Source organism: Rhinopithecus bieti, unplaced genomic scaffold (genome assembly GCF_001698545.2).
Source record: "Rhinopithecus bieti isolate Rb0 unplaced genomic scaffold, ASM169854v2 scaffold_7580, whole genome shotgun sequence".
Taxonomy (NCBI): Eukaryota; Metazoa; Chordata; class Mammalia; order Primates; family Cercopithecidae; genus Rhinopithecus; species Rhinopithecus bieti.
In genome coordinates, this window is record NW_016805470.1 from 1,217,953 (window position 1) to 1,237,435 (window position 19,483).

General features: G+C 46.6%; 2 protein-coding genes across 10 annotated transcripts in view; one reads left to right on the forward strand and one right to left on the reverse strand.

Annotated features, from left to right (window-relative positions):
- Positions 1-11,788: 11,788 nt before the first annotated feature.
- PCED1A (PC-esterase domain containing 1A) lies at positions 11,789-17,711 on the reverse strand. Of its 5 annotated transcripts, none has more exons than XM_017872580.1 (8): positions 17,341-17,711; positions 16,263-16,407; positions 15,661-15,740; positions 15,313-15,398; positions 15,063-15,213; positions 14,699-14,945; positions 12,514-12,789; positions 11,789-12,184 (listed from the first exon to the last, which is right to left on the reverse strand). In XM_017872580.1, the coding sequence occupies exons 2-8, from the start codon at positions 16,384-16,386 to the stop codon at positions 11,937-11,939; spliced, it is 1,212 nt and encodes a 403-aa protein (XP_017728069.1). In that variant the 5' UTR covers positions 16,387-16,407; positions 17,341-17,711; the 3' UTR covers positions 11,789-11,936. The 5 variants fall into 5 exon arrangements, with proteins under 5 accessions (XP_017728069.1, XP_017728065.1, XP_017728066.1 ...); XM_017872576.1 differs by lacking the exon at positions 17,341-17,711 and adding an exon at positions 16,685-17,172 and having other exon boundaries at positions 15,313-15,551; XM_017872577.1 differs by having other exon boundaries at positions 11,794-12,184; positions 15,313-15,551.
- VPS16 (VPS16 core subunit of CORVET and HOPS complexes) overlaps positions 17,178-19,483 on the forward strand; it is a 33,100-nt gene continuing 30,794 nt past the window's right edge. For all 5 annotated transcript variants that reach the window (XM_017872565.1, XM_017872564.1, XM_017872567.1 and 2 more), the window contains exon 1: positions 17,178-17,302. In XM_017872565.1, coding sequence (XP_017728054.1) covers positions 17,250-17,302 — 53 coding nt within the window. In that variant the 5' untranslated portion in view covers positions 17,178-17,249. The remainder of the gene's footprint in view (positions 17,303-19,483) is intronic.

Here is a 19,483-nt window from a genome sequence, read left to right on the forward strand (position 1 = left end):
TGTGGTTACTGGCTTCCAGCCTCCGTTTTTGAAAGCAAACACAACTGTGAACACTGGTTAATTTCAGAGGTTTTGGGGCTTGCTGAAAGACTTGGGGTTACTCTGCGGTGATAGTTCCCTACCTTGAAAATATTTTCCATCTTAAAAGAACTTGATTTAACATCTGTTGGTTCTATCATATTTTCCAGGTTGTGTCTTCAAATGTCTTACCCCAAAATACCAGTTTTAAAATTAATATGTGACATTGTATCCTTGCGAAATATTTGTAACATGTATGAAAGTTATGAACCTCTCTAAACTGAGAGACCACATCAATCTAAAGGACAGATGTTATCAGGTTAGGGCCTCTTCCTGTGTGCTCCTCATCTTACTGTGCAAGCTGGGATTCCCAGACAATGGCAAATAGAACTGCTGTTCACAGATAACTTTGACTTGATATTGATTTAAAACGAACTGCTTGCTTCTAAGTTTCCACCATTAAGAATTATGTAGATTGTTGTAGATTTCTGGTAGTTAACTTTTATTCAGTTAAAGAAATTTCTTTCAAGACCTAGTTTACTAACAATTTTGGTCAAGAATGGATGTTGAATTATAAAATTGCTTTTCTATATATATTATGAGAACTATTCTACTGTATTCTGTTTCTTCAGTGAATTACATTTTGTTTCTTTTATTAAACTGCTTTTATGGTTTTGTTTTGTTTGAGATGGAGTCTCTCTCTGTTGCCCAGGCTGGAGTGCAGTGGCATGATCTCAGCTCACTGCAACCTCTGCCTCCTGAATTCAAGCAATTCTCCAGCCTCAGTCTCCCAAGTAGCTGGGACTACAGGCACCCATCACCATGCCTGGCTAATTTTTTTGTGCTTTTTTCTTGTTGTTAGTGTAGAGACAGGGTTTTGCCACGTTGCCAAGGCTGGTCTCAAACCCCTGTACTCAAGCAATCCACCTGCCTCGGCTTCCTAAAATGCTTGTGTTACAGGTGTGAGCCATGGCGGTTGGCCAATTTGTTCTTTTTTTATTAGTGTGGACTATCCCGTTGTATGAAAATACAATAATTTATCCGTTCTCTTATTGATGAACATTTGGGTTGTTTCAAGGTTTTGGCTATCAATAAAACATCTACGAATATTTTAAGTCTTTCAGTGGACAGAGTCACTTATTTCTTTTGCACCAGAATTGCTGGGTCATAAAGTATGCAAATGTTCAACTTTAGTAAATGTTGCCCAATCATCTCCAAAGTTGTTGTATCAATTTATATCAATTTCCACTGCTTTTTTTGCAACCTGTCCACCTAATTTGTTTGGAGTTTCTGCTCTCCAAGGTCTCATCAGACATGATATTTGCATTTCTGTTTCTCATTTTCACTTTTGCTTGGGTGATTTCTTAGAGGAAGAGGAAATACTCTATCATCTTCAAACTGCACAACCTCTTTCCTTTTAAAACCAGGAATGCAAGTTTGGTTTAACATCCAAAAAACAACTAATGTAATTCACCAAATTATCAAAAAAAAAAAAAAAAAAANGAGAGACCACATCAATCTAAAGGACAGATGTTATCAGGTTAGGGCCTCTTCCTGTGTGCTCCTCATCTTACTGTGCAAGCTGGGATTCCCAGACAATGGCAAATAGAACTGCTGTTCACAGATAACTTTGACTTGATATTGATTTAAAACGAACTGCTTGCTTCTAAGTTTCCACCATTAAGAATTATGTAGATTGTTGTAGATTTCTGGTAGTTAACTTTTATTCAGTTAAAGAAATTTCTTTCAAGACCTAGTTTACTAACAATTTTGGTCAAGAATGGATGTTGAATTATAAAATTGCTTTTTCTATATATATTATGAGAACTATTCTACTGTATTCTGTTTCTTCAGTGAATTACATTTTTGTTTCTTTTATTAAACTGCTTTTATGGTTTTGTTTTGTTTGAGATGGAGTCTCTCTCTGTTGCCCAGGCTGGAGTGCAGTGGCATGATCTCAGCTCACTGCAACCTCTGCCTCCTGAATTCAAGCAATTCTCCAGCCTCAGTCTCCCAAGTAGCTGGGACTACAGGCACCCATCACCATGCCTGGCTAATTTTTTTGTGCTTTTTTCTTGTTGTTAGTGTAGAGACAGGGTTTTGCCACGTTGCCAAGGCTGGTCTCAAACCCCCTGTACTCAAGCAATCCACCTGCCTCGGCTTCCTAAAATGCTTGTGTTACAGGTGTGAGCCATGGCGGTTGGCCAATTTGTTCTTTTTTTATTAGTGTGGACTATCCCGTTGTATGAAAATACAATAATTTATCCGTTCTCTTATTGATGAACATTTGGGTTGTTTCAAGGTTTTGGCTATCAATAAAACATCTACGAATATTTTTAAGTCTTTCAGTGGACAGAGTCACTTATTTCTTTTGCACCAGAATTGCTGGGTCATAAAGTATGCAAATGTTCAACTTTAGTAAATGTTGCCCAATCATCTCCAAAGTTGTTGTATCAATTTATATCAATTTCCACTGCTTTTTTTGCAACCTGTCCACCTAATTTGTTTGGAGTTTCTGCTCTCCAAGGTCTCATCAGACATGATATTTGCATTTCTGTTTCTCATTTTCACTTTTGCTTGGGTGATTTCTTAGAGGAAGAGGAAATACTCTATCATCTTCAAACTGCACAACCTCTTTCCTTTTAAAAACCAGGAATGCAAGTTTGGTTTAACATCCAAAAAACAACTAATGTAATTCACCAAATTATCAAAAAAAAAAAAAAAAAAAAAGCCCATATGATCATTTCAATAAATGCAGAAAAGGCATTTGACAAAATACAACATCTATTCCTGATAAAAGCTCTCAGCAAACTAGGAATAAAAGGAAATATTCTCAACTTGATAGAAGGCATCCATGAAAAACTTGTAGCTAGTATCTTGGTAGTAGTATCAGCTACTTCATGGTGGAAAAACTGAATACTTTCCACCTAAGATCAGAAACAAGAATGTCCACTCTCACTACTTCTATTCAATGATTGTACTAAATGTCCCAGCCACTGCAATAACACAAGAAATATAAATAAAAGGCACACACATTGGAAAGCAGTAAGTAAAACTGTCTTTATTGGTAGACAAAAGAATCATCTATGTAGAAAATCCAAAGAAATCTATAAAAAAGTTACTAGAACGAAGTGAATTTGACAAAGTAGTTAACACATGTACACAGTCATGGTTGTGATACAAGGTCAATATACAAAAATCAATTGTATTTTCTGTACTTGCAATGAACAATCAGAATAGAAAAAATTTTAAAATGACTACTTCTAAGAATAGAAAAATATGAAGCACTTAGGGGTAAATCTGACAAAAGATGTGAAAGACCTGTATACTGAAAACTACAAAATACTGCTGAGAAAAATTAAAGACCTAAATAAGTGGAGAGATATACTTTGTGCATGGGGTCAGATATGGGTCAGACATATTGTTACGATGTCAATTTTCCCCAATTTATCCATATATTCAATACAATCACAATCAAAACCCCAGCAGCATTTTTACAGGAATTAACAAGCTGATTTTAAAACTCATATGGAAATGTAAAGGACCTAGAAGAGCCAAAATAACTTTGATAAAGAACAAAGTTGAGGCCCAGCATGGTGGCTCAAGCCTGTAATCCTAGCACTTTGGGAGGCTGAAGCGGGCACATCACCTTGGAGGAGGTCAGGAGTTCAAGATCAGCCTGGCCAACATGGTGAAACCCCATCTCTACTAAAAATACAAAAATTAGCCAGGTGTACTGGCGTGTGCCTGTAATCCCAGCTACTCTGGAGGCTGAGGCAGGAAAATCGCTTGAACCCGGGAGGCGGAGATTGCAGTTAGTCGAGATCGCACCATTGCACTCCAGCCTGGGAGATAAGAGCAAAATTCTGTCTGTCTCAAAAAAAAAAAAAAAAAAAAGGACCAAGTTGAAGGACTAACACTTCCCAATGTCAAGATTTCATAAAGCTGCAGTCAAAAGAGTGTGGTATTGGTATAAAGACAAACAGACCAGTGGAACAGAGTAGAGTCCAGAATTAGATCCACACATATATGAACAAGTGAGTCTCAATGCAAGTGCAAAGGTAATAGTCTTCAGCCAATGGTGCTGAACCATTGTATATTCATATAAAAATGAATTTCAATTTATACCTCACACCATAAACAAAATAAAACAAAAACATAAACAAAATAAACTCAAATTTGATCATAGACCTAAATGTAAAACCAAAAACTATAAACTTTCGAAGAGAAAACACAGAAAACAAATAGTTGTAACCTTGGATTAGGCAAAGATTTCTTAGATATGACACCAAAAGCACAATCCAAAATCCAAAAGAAAAATTTGATTAACTGTACTTCATCAAAATTAAAACTTCTGTTCTTGAAAAGACATTGTTAAGAAAAAAAGAAGCCAAGCCACAGACTGGAAGAAAGTATTTTCAGATCATATCTGATAAAATACTTGTATCCAGAATAAAGAACTCTCAAAGTCCAATATGTAAAAAGGGGGATAGAGGGAAAGAGAGAAAAAAATGTGAAAAAATACTTAACAGAAGAAGATATATAGATGAAAAATAAGCACATGAAAAGATGTTCAACATCACTGGTCATTAGAAAAATGTGAACTAAAACCATAATGGAGATACCACTACCCATCTATTGGAACGGCTAATATTAAAAAGACTGATCATACCAAGTGCCGGCAAGGATGTGGAGGAATTGCAACTCTCATACATTGTTGGTGGGAATGTAAAATTGTAGAACCACTTTGAAAAATTGTTTGGCAGTTTCTTAAAATGTTAAGTATACACCTACCATATAGCCACTTCATTCTTAGGTAAAAATGAAAACATATGTCCATACAAAGACTTGTATATAAATGTTCATGGCAGCTTTACTTATAATAGTCAAAAGCTGAAAATAACTCAAATGTCCATCAATAGGTGAATGGATAAATGTTGATCTAGCCATACAACTGAATACTATTCAGCTATAAAAAGGAATAAATTGTTGATACAACATGGATGAATTTCCAGTTGTTCCATTAATCCCATTCATTAGGATGAGTGAAAGATGCCAGATGATAAAAAAGAGTACCCATAAGTAGGAGTTGAACAATGAGAACACATAGACACAGGGAGGGAGGGGAACAACACACACCAGGGCCAGGAGGGGGTGGGTGGTGAGGGGAAGGACAGCATTAGGACAAATAGCTAATGCATGCAGGGCTCAAAACCTAGATGACTGGTTGACAGGTACAGCAAACCACCATGGCATACGGATAGCTATGTAACAAGCCTGTATGTTCTGCAATTGTATCCTGGAACTTAAAGTAAAATTTTAAAAATAATAAGAAGAAAGAAAGAAAGAAAAAAGTACCTATTGAAAGATTCCATCCATATAAAATTCTAGAAAATATAACCTGATCTATAGTAACAGAAAGCAATAAGTACCCATGATAGCTTGGGGACAGGAGCAGGGGGATGTGAGGAAGCTATGGGGAGGAATGACGGAGGAATTATAAAGAGGTAGAGGAATACATTTCATTATCTTAATTGTGATGATTTCATAGATGTGTATACATATATATCAACTTGTATGTGAAGTCTATTGCATGTCAGTCCCACTTCAGTAAAGAAGGTTTTTGTTTTGTTTTTTAGAGACAGGGTCTCATTTTGTCACCCAGGCTGGAGTGCAGTGGTGGAATCATGGGTCACCACAGCCTCAAACTTCTGGGCCCAAGTGGTCCTCCTGTCTCAGCCTCCCATGTAGCTGGGACTACAGGTATCCACCACTACACCCAGATAATTTATTTTTTATTTTTTGTAGAGTCGAAGGTGGGAGAGGGTGTCACTTTGTTGCCCAGACTGGTCTTGAACTTCTGCCTTCAAGTGATCCTCCCACCTCAGCCTTCCAAAGCGCTGAGTTTACAGGCATCAGCCACCACACCTGGCCAAGCAGGTTTTGTTTTGTATTTTTGAGAGGAATCTTGCTTTGTCACCCAGGCTGGAGTGCAGTGGTGCCATCTTGGTTCACTGCAAGCTCCGCCTCCCGGGTTCACGCCATTCTTCTGCCTCAGCCTCCCGAGTACCTGGGACTACAGGTGCCTGCCACCACGCCTGGCTAATTTTTTGTATTTTTAGTAGAGATGGGGTTTCACCGTGTTACCCAGGATGGTCTCAATCTCCTGATCCCGGGATCCGCCTGCCTTAGCCTCCCAAAGTGCTGGGATTACAGGTGTAAGCCATCGTGCCTGGCCTAAGCAGGGTTTTTTTTTTGTTTTTTTGTTTTTAAACAATAGGCTCATTTCCTTGCAATCAGAGTTTATCTTTCACTGATGTACCTGTTTAGATATACTTCAATACTGTACTGAACACACAACCTAGGCAGGAAAGTGGGTAATGCAGCAGAAGGCAAGTTATCTACTTTTGCTGGGAAACTTCTGTTTATATTATTATTATTATTATTATTATTATTATTATTATTATTAAGATGGGGTTTCACCCTTGTCACCCAGACTGGAGTGCAGGGGCGTGCTCTTGGCTCATTGCAGCCTCCATCACCTGGGCTCAAGCGATTCTCCTGCCTCAGCCTCCCAAGTAGCTGGGATTACAGGCGTGTGCCATGACGCCTGGCTAATTTTTGTATTTGTAGTAGAGACAGGGTTTCATCATGTTGGCCAGGCTGGTCTCAAACTCCTGATCTCAAGTGATCTACCTGCCTCAGGCTTCCAAAGTTCTGGGATTACAGGTATAAGCCACTGCGCCTGGCCAAGTTTTACTTTTCTTTCTTTTTTTTTTTTTTGAGATGGAGTCTTGCTCTGTTGCCCAGGCTGGGATACAGTGGCACAATCTCAGCTCACTGCAACCTCTACCTCCCAGGTTCAAGCAGTTCTCCTGCTTTAGCCTCTCGAGTAGCTAGGATTACAGGCATGCACCACCATGCCTAGCTAATTTTTTTTGTTGTTCTTGGTTTTTTTTTTTTTTTTTTTTTTTTTGAGATGGAGTTTCGCTCTTGTTGCCCAGGCTGGAGTGTAGTACAGTGGCGTGGTCTCAGCTCACACTGCAACCTCTGCCTCCTGGGCTCATGTGATTCTCCTACCTCAGCCTCCCAAGTAGCTGGGATTACAGGCATGCACCACCACACCTGGCTTTTTTTTTTTGAGATGGAGTTTCGCTCTTGTTGCCCAGGCTTTTGTAGTGGCATGATATTGGCTCATGGCAACCTCTGTCTCCTGGCTGAAGAGATTCTTTTACCTCAGCCTCCCAAGTAGCTTGGGATTACAAGTACTCTCCATCATGCCCGGCTAATTTTTGTATTTTTAGTAGAGACAGGGTTTCACCATGTTGGTCAGGCTGGTCTCGAACTCCTGACCTCATGTGATTTGCCCGCCTCAGCCTCCCAAAGGGTTGAGATTACAGGTGTGAGCCACAGCGCCTGGCTGAAGTTTTACTTTTCTTAAAGAGAATTTTTTTTTTTTCCTGGAAAATAAGTGCTGACATCACAACTGAAGTGCTCATGCATCTTTTACTCCTTTCAGGAATATCTTGGTATGGCAAATGAATGGATGCAGAGTCCATTCTTTAAAATCAATTCCATGAATGAGAGGAAGTCAATGTAAGATTGTCTTATTAAATGATCTGTCAATGGTCAAATATGAATGCTATTTGAGACAATGAAGTTTGAGTTCTCTCTTGCTTAACTAGCAAATAGTGGGCCTACATACCGGGGCAACTTAAGATTTCCATTATTTTCACATCTCAAAAAAAAAAAGGAAAAAGAGGGAAATGATTTAAATGTTAAGTAATAACTCATATAAGGCTATTTGTAAGTTTCTTGCTTCCCAGTCGGGACTGAATAAAATCTACAATAGAGGAGTCAATTTTTTTTTTTTTTTCAATTTTTTTTTTTTTTGAGATGGAGTCTTGCTATGTCGCCCAGACTGGAGTGCAGTGGTGCCATCTCGGCTCACTACAAGCTCCGCCTCCTGGGTTCACGCCATTCTCCTGCCTCAGCCTCCCCAGTAGCTGGGACTACAGGCGCCCACCACCACGCCCGGCTAATTTTTTGTATTTTTTTTTTCAGTAGAGACGGGGTTTCACTGTGTTAGCCAGGATGGTCTCGATCTCCTGACCTCCTGATCCGCCTGCCTCGGCCTCCCAAAGTGCTGGGATTACAGGCGTGAGCCACCACGCCCGGCCGAGGAGTCAAATTTTTAAGTGTTTTGTACCATATGCTTATATGACAACAAACTGAGCAACATTTACCTCCTTTATTCTATTCTTTTTTTTCCTTTTGAGACGGTGTCTCACTCTTGTCACCCAGGCTGGAGTGCAGTGGCGTGATCTCAGCTCACTGTAAGCTCCGCCTCCCAGGTTCATGCCATTCTCCTGCCTTAGCCTCCCGAATAGCTGGGACTACAGGTGCCCACCACCACACCCAGCTAATTTTTTGTATTTTTAATAGAGATGGGGTTTCACGTATTAGCCAGGATAGTCTCGAACTCCTGACTTTGTGATCTGCCCGCCTCAGCCTCCCAAAGTACTGGGATTACAGGTGTGAGCCACTGCACCTGGCCTCTTTATTCTATTCTTATGATAAATTTCAAGTTTAAAGAGATTAAGCTATTTCCACAAATAAATGTTAAAGGAATGTACGGAAGTTTTTTTTTTTTTTTTTTTTTTTGAGATGGAGTCTCGCTCTGTCGGCCTGGGCTGGCGTGCAGTGGGCCAGATCTCAGCTCACTGCAAGCTCCGCCTTCCCGGGTTCCCTCCCATTCTCCTGCCTCAGCCTCCGAGTAGCTGAGAGACTACAGGCGGCCCGCCACCTACGCCTGGCTAGTTTTTTTTTTTTTTTTGGTATTTTTAGTAGAGACGGGGTTTCACCGTGTTAGCCAGGAGTGGGTCTCGATCTCCTGACCTCGTGATCCGCCCGTCTCGGTCTCCCAAAGTGCTGGGATTACAGGCTTGAGCCACCGCGCCCGGCCGAATGTAAGAAAGTTTTAAGGACAAAGGTGTTGGGACATTGCAGTTGGGACATGGCACCGTGGGCCATGCCAGCCACATAGCAAAAAGGGGTGGAAATTAAAAATATGGAGGTAAGGCCAAGCATGGTGGCTCACACCTATAATCCTAGCACTTCGGGAGGCTGAGGCAGGCACATCACTTAAGCCCAGGAGTTTGTGACCAGCCTGGGCAACATGATGAAACCCCATCTCTACCAATCAATCAATCATTCAATCAATAAGCTGGGCATGATGGTGTGTCCCTGTAGTCCCAACTATTTGGGAGGCTAAGGTGGGAGGATCACTTGAGCCTGGGAGGCAGAAGTTGCAGTGAGCTGTGATGGCACCACTGCATTCCAGCCTGGACAACAGATACCTTGCGCTCTCTCTCTCTCTCTGTGTATTTATATGTATGTATGGCAGTAGAATGAAGGGGATATTGAGCACATTTGATGAGTCTCCAGGTTTCTTAGCGTGAAAGCTCCAGATCTGGGATAGGGTTTGAAGCAAGTGAAAAAGCCTTGGCTAGGCTCAGTAGGGAAGGTGACAGGATTCCTGGAGAATAGGACGGGAAAAAACAGAGATCTCACTGAGGCTGTGTCACTCAAATTACTTTTTCCTGAAAATCAGTCCAGGTGTAGTTTTCTCCAGCAATACCAGGAAGCCCCAGAATCAGAGGTACAAAGGTGTCTGAAGAGAGAAAAGGATTTTGAGAAGGAAGGGCAGAATGACAAGGGATTGGGCAAACTGGATACAGCTGAAGAGGGCTGGTCCAACGATGGGTTTTTGTTAAAGAAAAAAATCAATTTGGGGGCTGAGCACAGTGGCTCACATCTGTTGTCCCAGCACTTTGGGAAGCCAAGGTGGGAGGGCTGCTTGAGGTAAGGAGTTCAAGGCCAGTCTGGGCAACATAGCAAGACCTTGTTTTCATATTTAAAAAAAAAAGTGAAAAAACAAATTAAAAAAATCAAATGTTGCAAATAATGATTAAAACTCTTATCTAACAAGAAGCTTTCTTTCATTTTGGTATGTCCCTTCTCCTTTCTGTTTATACCAGAGAAAGCTGAATTTAAAAGTTTCAGGAACTGTGCCGATGCTTTTGTACACTGTCTCATTTGGTTCCTCTAAAGGGTTTTATTAAGTCACATTGTCTGCGGAGTTTCCAGTACCAGTGTGAAGATTCATTAGCTTCCCTTCATTTGCATTTAGTCTAGTAGATGGCTAGCAAGGATCAACACTTTTCTGGTCTGCTATTTCTATCTCCTTTTGTGTGAGATGTTACGTCCTTTAACAAGGTAAAATTTCATTAATAAGTATGGAAAGTTAATGTAAGAATTCTGCATCCTTCTTTTTTTTTTTTTTTTTTTGAGACGAAGTTTCACTTGTCGCCCAGGCTGGAGTGTGGCGGCACGATCTCGGCTCAATAAAAGCTCCGCCTCCCGGGTTCACGGCCATTCTCCTGCCTCAGCCTCCAGAGTAGCTGGGAGTACAGGCGCCCGCCACCACGTCCGGCTAGATTTTGTGTTTTTAGTAGAGATCAGGTTTCACTGTGTTAGCCAGGATGGTCTCGATTTGACCTCGTGACCCACCCGTCTCGGCCTAACAAAGTGCTGGGATTATAGGCGTGAGCCACCACGCCCGGCCACATCCTTCTCTTCTATCCATTCTACTTCAAAATTATTTATGGGGTCTTCATGTTACCTTCTTATTTCTGCCCTCACATCACTTATCAGTCCACTGCCACGCTCCATCCCTCACACCACCCCACACTTTAGCTCACACTCTACTGACGTTCTCTGTAGGTTCATGAACCTAGGATCAAGACTACCTGTTAAAGCTGAAATCCTGTACCTCCCTGGTTTTAACTTCTGCATGGAACTTAAAACAGCCTCTCTACCACCACCCCACCCCAGCACCCACCTTGGATTTTGTCTCCCTCAGCTCCTTTTCTGTCTCACCACCAGAACCAAAGAGGATGGTCTGTGTTCTCTTTCCTTCCACTGCATTATCTCATCAACCAAGTTAGAAGTTTTAAATAGAGGCCAGGAGCGGTGGCTCACACCTGTAATCCCAGCACTTTGGGAGGCTGAGGTGGGCGGATCACGAGGTCAAGAGTTGGGGCTCATCCTGGCCAACATGGTGAAATCCCCTCTACTAAAAATACAAAAACTAGCTGGGCATGGTGGTGTGCACCTGTAGTCACAGCTACTTGGGAGGCTGAGGCAGGAGAATTGCTTGAACCCAGGAGGCAGAGGTTGCAGTGACCTGAGATCACCCCACTAAACTCCAGCCTGGGTGAGACTCCATCTCAAAAAAAAAAAAAAAAAAAAAAAGAAGTTTCGAATACGTCTCCCACTTGAGTTTGGGAGTTTCTGGTTTAATTCCAACCACTTACTGTGTGTCCATATGTGCCAAGAATCATGCAAGATAAGGTTATGCGTCTTCATATCTTTAGGGGTAGATGAATAACGAATATACACATGAATGCATGAGACTGGGAGGTACAGGTAAAAACTAGCCAGATCCAAAATTCCATACAAAATATTGACAATTTCCATTCAGCCCTTGATTTTTCCCCAATCTCAAAGAGGTGCTGACAATAGGGGACCCGTCCAGGATCTCTGTTAAATATACATGTTCTGGTGAGGGCAGAAATCAGTGAGACAGGAAGGCACATTCAATGATTTCTAAATAGTGTGGGGTCAAAGGCCCCATGTCGGACAAAGCCCAGATGCAACCTCTCCCACTCTTAAGATCATGGTTTGGGATATCCACTTCACACAGGAATTTGTCACTCTGTTCTTCCATGCCTTTATTGGTGACAGCAATGGACAAGAACAATACCAGGCATAGCAGACACCCTAGCCCAGTACCTGAGGTGCCAGGCATGCCCTGCAGGGCCATTGGCACATCCAGTCCCAGCCCAAGATCCAGTCTACCCAGGCCATGTCCCCGAATGGGCAGGAGGCCGTCTGTCCAGTTTGTATGTGTGGATCAGTCTCTCTGAGTGTCTGAGCCGCTGCCTGCAGGGCCCTCCCATTCTCCGCACATGGTAGGGGCTGTTAGGAACATAGCGTGGCATCCCCCGATGGACCACTGGGCCCCAGTGCTGACCATGGGGATTAGGGCCAGGGATTGGAGGTGGCAGAGGGCCAGGCACAAAGTTCACTCCAGGGCCACATCCTACAAAAGAACCAGTCATTATAAGAGCTGGCTTCTGGCCAGAGTGAGTGCAGCTCTGCCTTCAAGCAACTCTTGTCCTCCAGGTGAGCTTCTGTGTTTCCCTATCTACAAAAAAGGGATAGCCCTTCCCCTACCTTCAGACGGTGAAATGGTGACAACCAGTGAGCTGATTAATGAGCCTACAGATGATGTTTCAGACTCAGGGACTGCTGTGACCAAACCCAGTATTGGAGGCACAAGGAGCTACCCAACTCCTCTCAGCTCACCTAGGCATAGGAGGCTGGGTAGGGGGAGGTACAAGAGGGTAGGGGAGCTGCAGAGGCACCTACCTAAGTGGGGTGGCATCGAGAAGTCCTCCACTGGATTATAGTTGAAGAATTCATGGGGTGGGAAGGGCTGGCCTGGGAAAAAAGGGGTATCCTGGGGCAGGGGTGGGAAGAGGGGAGGTGGCGAGGGCTGAGGAAGTGGGTAGGGAAGAGGCATGGGAGGGGGCAAAGGAGAGGGTGGGGGTGGGAGCAAGGCCAGGTGCTCCCCGAAGGCTGGGGTCTGCCTATGGCTTCCCTGGAATGGATGATTCATCTCTGCCCAGTCCTCAATCCACGGGTCTAGGAATGGGATGGTTGTTTTAGGTAGGCTTGGGAGCCAGGCTGCCCTGAACTCTGGCCGTCCACACTTCTAACGCTCTATTCCTTCCTCTTGGAAAGCAGAGCCACCAGGCTGGAGCACCCTTGCCCTCTACCCAGTTTTCCTCATTCTCTCTCATTTCAGGCCGAGCCCAAGGTGTGTTCCTTTTCTCTTACCTCTCAGACCTACCTTTGTTCTGACCTCACACTTTCCTCCAGAGCCTTCTTTGTTTGCCCAGGTCCTGTATCTAACTTTTTCCTCTCCCACCTCCTCCCCATAGACCAGTAAATAAGCCAAACATAAAGATCCTGTTATTCCCTTCACCAACAACTTCCCTTTACCATCCGAACTTCCAGAATGAATGTTTTGCCCAATTTCCATTTCCTCCTCAATTGCTCACTCCCTCTTTTAATCCAAACTCATGCTCTCAACACTTTTCCTACTAAATGTAACCACTTGCTAACAAATTCCCTTCTTCTCAACAGTCATGTGACATCGCCAGTAGCCTCAGTCCTTCCTAAAAGTGCCCCTGCCCTCATCTCCTTTTGTTTCCGCCACAGCCCCTCTTTCCTGCCAATCCAAAGTGTGAGCATCATTCTGTCTCCCTCAGTTCCCATTGTGCCCTCAGTTTTAATCTCTCTGCTGGGTACCAATGACTGCAAACCTACTCTGTATTTCCAACGTACCTCAAATAAATCTGCTGTGACCAAACTTACTGACTCATCCTCCCACCCCAAATCAACTCTCCCTTTTCATGGCCCTAACTTCTATAGCTCCAAATTGGATTTCAAAGGCCTATGCCATCAAAACTAGCCTTACAACCTTCAGAGCATCCCGTCATTTGCTGGGGATTAATTATTACATCTAAACAAGAAAATTGGGATGTTTAACTAAAATCTGAATTCACTTCCCTGATGCTCCAACTCCTGGCTACCAAGTGCTACAGGTCTGTTCTACCATATTCCTGGATTCTCTGTGCCCCCACATCCTCTTGTGCTGCTACAATCGGCCTTCTAACATGACTCGTGCCTCCCATTCAACAAATACAATTCTGTTGATACTGTGTACAGGGAAATTGTGCTAGACACTGGGGCTGAAAGGGGTGAGCTGTCAACAAGGGCAGCAGGAAACTTGCCCTTTAAGGACATGATGCAGAGAAGCAGCCATGGAGACAATCAGCCATGGTGCCCCCTTTGTGTGCATGCAGGGACTGGGACGTTGACATGGAAACCGAGGTTCTGCAGCAGAGTGTTACAGTTGAGATGTGATGGGGAGCAGTGCCTCAAAACAAGGAGGAGTGGGGCCCTCAGAAGCCTCCACCAATGACCCAGAGATGGGGACAGAGGAGAGCTACACCAAGCTGCACCAGTCATACTGGGACTCTGAGGCCGAATTAAGAAGCCTATAGAACACTGCCCATTGAGCCCAAGTCCATAAGGCTGGCCTTCCCGATGCAACACAACTGTTCCACACCCTGCCAGCTGACTGCACCCCCACCCCCCAAACTGTGGGCTTCCTTGTTTCTGTCACACTGCCCGGATGGCCCTTCCTGTCTTTCCACTCCTCACACCCATGCCCCATTTCTTTCCTGTTAATCTGTTGGGTAGGACTCTTGCAACATGCTGCCTTATGTGGTCAATACTTGTATAAGCTCCTTCAAACACACAGAAAGGACTACACAGCCAGACTGCAGAAAACTGGAACTTGGACAAGAATATTGTTCCGGTGATCTAACCCTCCTCAGGGGTTGAGGAAGGTGCATGCAAAAGACACAAGGGTCCTTTAAGGGACCTCTACTTCCCTTGAGTGGCTCTGTCCCAGTCTGGCTCTGAGCCCTGTCCTCTGAGGGCCCCGGTGCATCACTACCCCCCCACTTATGGTAGGGCTCACCAGGGGGATAGTCACGCTTGGGCAGCTCCACGCCCCAGGCGTCAGCCACGTGGGTCAGAAGCAGGTGTGAGAGGTGGCGGTGTGCATGCTGGTCCCAGTGGACACCATCCCGATGACGGTGCTGTACCGCATGCCGGAAATGAAAGTGGAGATCTAGGACATCAAAGCAGTGGTCCCCAGCCAGCGTAGCACTGTAGAAGTTCCCTTCAACCACATCCCGCCGCAGGGAGCCTGCCAGGGGCTGGAGCTGAGTGAGAAAGTGCACCCTCTAAGAGCCACAGAATGAAGCAGGGTCGGAAAGCAGGGTGTCCTATCTACCAGCCTGCTGTCCCATCTCTTGTCCTGATGGGCCTCAGTCACTTGCCTCTGGCAGGAGGAAACCCCCAGTGATACGCTCCCCGAGGGGCATCGCCATGTTCCACACCAGCAGGCAGGAGTCTGGCAATACTTGGTCCATGCGCACAAACACCCGCTCCAGGTTCTTGCGGTAGCTCTCCATTGAGCAGCGACCATATCTGTTGGGTAACACACAGGGTGGGCAAGAGCACAGGGGTAGACAGCCTCTGAGCCATACTTTCATCCCCAACTGGTATTTCCCTTTCCCTTGCCCCAACCTGGAGAGATCCCAGAGGCAGGAGTTGATGATCACCAGGTCTGGAGCAGGTCCATATGTCAGCTCTTCCAGAACATCCTCAAGGTACTCGGAGTAAACACGAGTGAGGAAGTAGAAGCGCACAAGGTGGTGGCCAGAGCCCGAGCAGAACTGGCGGACCTCACGGTACTGTGTCCCGTTGTGTAGCTCGCCCAGCTGGCCCCCAGCCACCAGCTGGTCCTGTTCAAAGCTCAGCTCCCCCTACCCACCCCCCCCACCCTACTGGTCAGACCCATGCCAGGGAGGAGAACCCTGCCAGGCCAGGGTCTGTGCCCACCCACCACTGACATGGCCACCAAGCTTCCCTCACCTTGGCTTTCAGCTGGGCAGCTGTGAGCAGTGAGTCTTTCTGGAGCAAGAGCACCAGGTCCTTGTACACAGCCCGCTGAACTGGGAGGAAACAGAGATCCCAAGGCTGAGGCAGACCTCAGCCTGCCCCAGCTCCTTCCAAGTCCAGGATCCCATTTTCCCAGGGCTGGGCTGCCCAACACCAGCTCCGTGGAGTGTTGACTTAGACGCAGGAGAAAAGATGAGGTTAAAAAGTCCTGGCATTGCCTCTGTTCACTGTGCCTCCCGGCCAGCAGTATACAGTGACCCAAGATCACCTGGCAGAAATTAAGTCGGCCAAGTCACCCGGGAGACACACTACACAATGCAACGCTTTAATGACGGAAAGTATGGGGGGCTGTCAGGGCGAGAAATGCTGAGCAAGGATGGGCTAAAAAGTGCATAGGTTATTACACCTTTCAGAACACCTGTGGAAGATGTGTGGGACATAAAAAGAGAAAACCTACTGGAGGAGAACAGACCAGAGGACAGACAGGAGATGTGAGATGGAGACAAATGATCCAGACACACTGAACAGGCAGCAAGGTGTGGGACTGGAAGCGTCACCCTAGAAGAGGCACTCACTGGAGTCCCCCAAGATGACCACGAACTTGTTGTGTAGCAGCTGCTGGACTTCTGAGGCCTGGAAGTGGACCATGTCGCTTCGTAGCGGGCGGCGCGGTTCCTCGCTCGACAGACAGAAGACCATGCCGCCACCAACAACGACAGGCTGCAGGGAGAGGCCACTAAGCCACACGATGGTGGGGACTCAGGGCAGGTCGGCCTCAGGGCTAGCCCCTCCGGGGCTGCTCAATGTTAAAGGGAGGAGGTGACAGCGGCAGAGCCATGGTGGCGCCAGCCTTGGTCACACTTGGTATCAGAGGCAGAGGGTCGTCCAACCAGCAGGCCTCCAGGGCACTGCAGAGCTTCCCGCGCGGCGCCGCCCTGAGCCTCGCCACGTGCCCGCCGCCGTCCCGCGCATGCGCGCGCCCGCTCGCGCCAATTACCAGGTCCCGGGGCTCCGCGGTGTTCACCCGCGACCCGGGTAGGCCTGCGCACCGCGCGCCTGGCCCGCAGCGGGCTCCTGGCCAAGCCTCATGTTCCCGCTCCCCGGTCGGCCAGTCGGTTCTGCAAAGCTCCCGCCCCGCAGAGACCGTGGATCCGGGTTAGCCGTCGGTGCGCAGCCCAGCACCCAGCGCTCTCCATGCGAGCGTCGCGGTGGCCCCGACGGCGCCTCAGGCCTCAGCGCCTCGGGCTGCGACGCTCACAGCTTCCACTTCCGTTCACCCATGTCCCGCCCTGAGCGACCCCCAGTGCCCGAAGGGAAAGCAAGGCGATGGAGATGGCCGCCACAGGGTGCAGGAGCCAGGGCTGGGCCCACTTGGCGGGCGCGAAGCCCAGTTGCGGGCGGGGGTCGCGGCGGCGGCGGCCAAGTGAGGCTGCCCACAGTGGTGATGGCCGCGGCGGCGGCCTCGCCACGTGACCCGGACGGGCGGAAGCGGAAGTGCCGGCCTGGAGACCGCTCTAGGTGGGTGTCCCTTCGGCTCTTCCCAGCTGCCGTTTGCACCAGCTATGGACTGCTACACGGCGAACTGGAACCCACTCGGGGACTCTGCTTTTTACCGGTGAGCTGCCCCGTCCTCCCGCCCACGGCCTGGCTTACCCCGCTCGCCCGCGAGCTGGAGTCTCCCGGCGGCGCTCGCCCCCGTCACTACTGGCGCTGGGGTCCGCCCGCGCCGGCTGTTCTCGAGCGTATGCCACTTAGCGCACAGCCGCCTTTGGGCAGGGAGCCGGGCCTTCCCCTGCTCCAGAAAAGGACACTGAGTCAAGCACAGTGGTCACCCCGAAGCCCAGGTCTGTTAGCCTCTGGAAAGATGCTCAGATCTCGTTGAGGGAGGCAGCTCGCGGGTGACAGCGAGTGCCCAGTCTCCTGCCGGAAAGTGCTGCTGAAGTCAGACCACAGGGGCGCTCCGAGGGGGGCGGGATCGCACGGCGGGCGGGGTAACAGTGCTGACCAAGACTGGGAAAAAGGGGCGAGTAGTCCGTGAATCCCGGAACAGCGGAAGTGAGAACCCCTGGCTTAGGGCAGCCTTCCCATGGGAATTGTAGAGTCCTAAACCACGGATCTTTCTGAAGTGTAAACTCGTTACATCGCTACCCAGATTAGGATTTTCCCATAGCTTCCCTAATTAGGAAAAACTGCGAACTTCTCGTGGAACATTTATCTATAAGGCCGCCCCTGTTTGTCTGTCCACCCTCGTCTACCACTCTCCTACCCAAACCTTGCGTTCCAGCTGCGCAGAATTACAAGGCCCCAACCAGTCTGCAGTTTTTGTGGACACTGCCATTTCTCTATCTCACTGAAGAATTTTGCGCATCCTTCAGGACTTAGTTCAAGGGTTCTTTTTCAAACTGTGCCTAATTCTCCCACAATAGAATCCTGTGGGCCTCACTGGGCTTAGTGCTAGGGTCTGTTAGGTATGGCCTATTTGTATGTTTAGGCGACATTTGTAGAGGTTTCTTCTGCTAAACCAGGCTCCTTCAGGGCTGAAAAAATATATATATATATTTAAAACAGTCTTGCTCTGTCGCCCAGGCTGGAGTGCAGTGGCACTCGACTCACTGCAACCTCTGCCTCCCGGGTTCAAGCGATTCTCCTGCCTCAGCCTCCCGAGTGGCTGAGACTACAGGCTCCCGCCACCACACCTGGCTAATTTTTGTATTTTTTGGTGGAGCTGGGATTTCACCATGGTGGCCAGGCTGGTTTTGAACTTCTGACCTTAAGCAATCTATCCACCTCGGCCTCCCAGAGTACTGGGATTATAGGCGTGAGCCACTGAGCTGGGCCAAAAGCATGTTTTTTGCCTCTCTTTATGACCAGTGCATATTTAGAACAGTGCTTGCTATGCAATAATTGCCCATTAAAGTTTTTAAAAAATATTTTATTGGGCCGAGCTTTGTGTCATGTGCCTATAGTCCCAGCTACTGGAGAGGCTGAGGCAGGAGAATCACTGGAGCCCAAAAGTTTGAGGGTGTAGGGACCAGTGATAGCACCTGTGAATAGCCACTGCACTCCAGCCTGGGCAACATAGCATACTCCCTCTGAAAAACTAAAAATATTATTTTAGGCCGGGCACAGTGGCTCATGCCTGTAATCCCAGCACTTTGGGAGTCCGAGGTGGGCGAATCACCAGAGGTCAGGAGTTTGAGACCAGCCTAACCAACATGGTGAAACCCCATCTCTACAAAAATTAGCCAGGCATGATGGTGGGTGCTTGTAATCCCAGGTACTTGGGAGGCTGAGGCAGGAGAATCGCTTGAACCCGGGAGGCGGAGGTTGCAGGGAGCTGAGATCGCGCCATTGAATTCCAGTCCAGGCAACAGAGCGAGACTCTGTCTCAAAAAATATACATATGTATATATTTATTGATGGCAAGTAAAGATCACAAAGACATTCATGGCAGTCTTACATAGAAGACATTTGTTTGTGCTAATGAAACTATATACCATTCTCATTGGCATATTAAAACTTTTAAATTTTTGGTACCTAATGTGATATACTTCCTAGATAGACAAGTGCCCTGTGGCAGTTTTTACAGACCTGTTGCATTTGTTGTTTATTTGTAATTCTCTCTTATAAATATGCCTGTGCAATTGGCCGAGCGCAGTGGCTCACACCTGTAATCCCAGCACTTTGAGAGACCAAGGCAGGCGGATCACGAGGTCAGGAGTTCGAGATCAGCCTGGCCAACATGATGAAACCCTGTCTCTACTAGAAGTACAAAAATTTACCGGGCGTGGTGGCA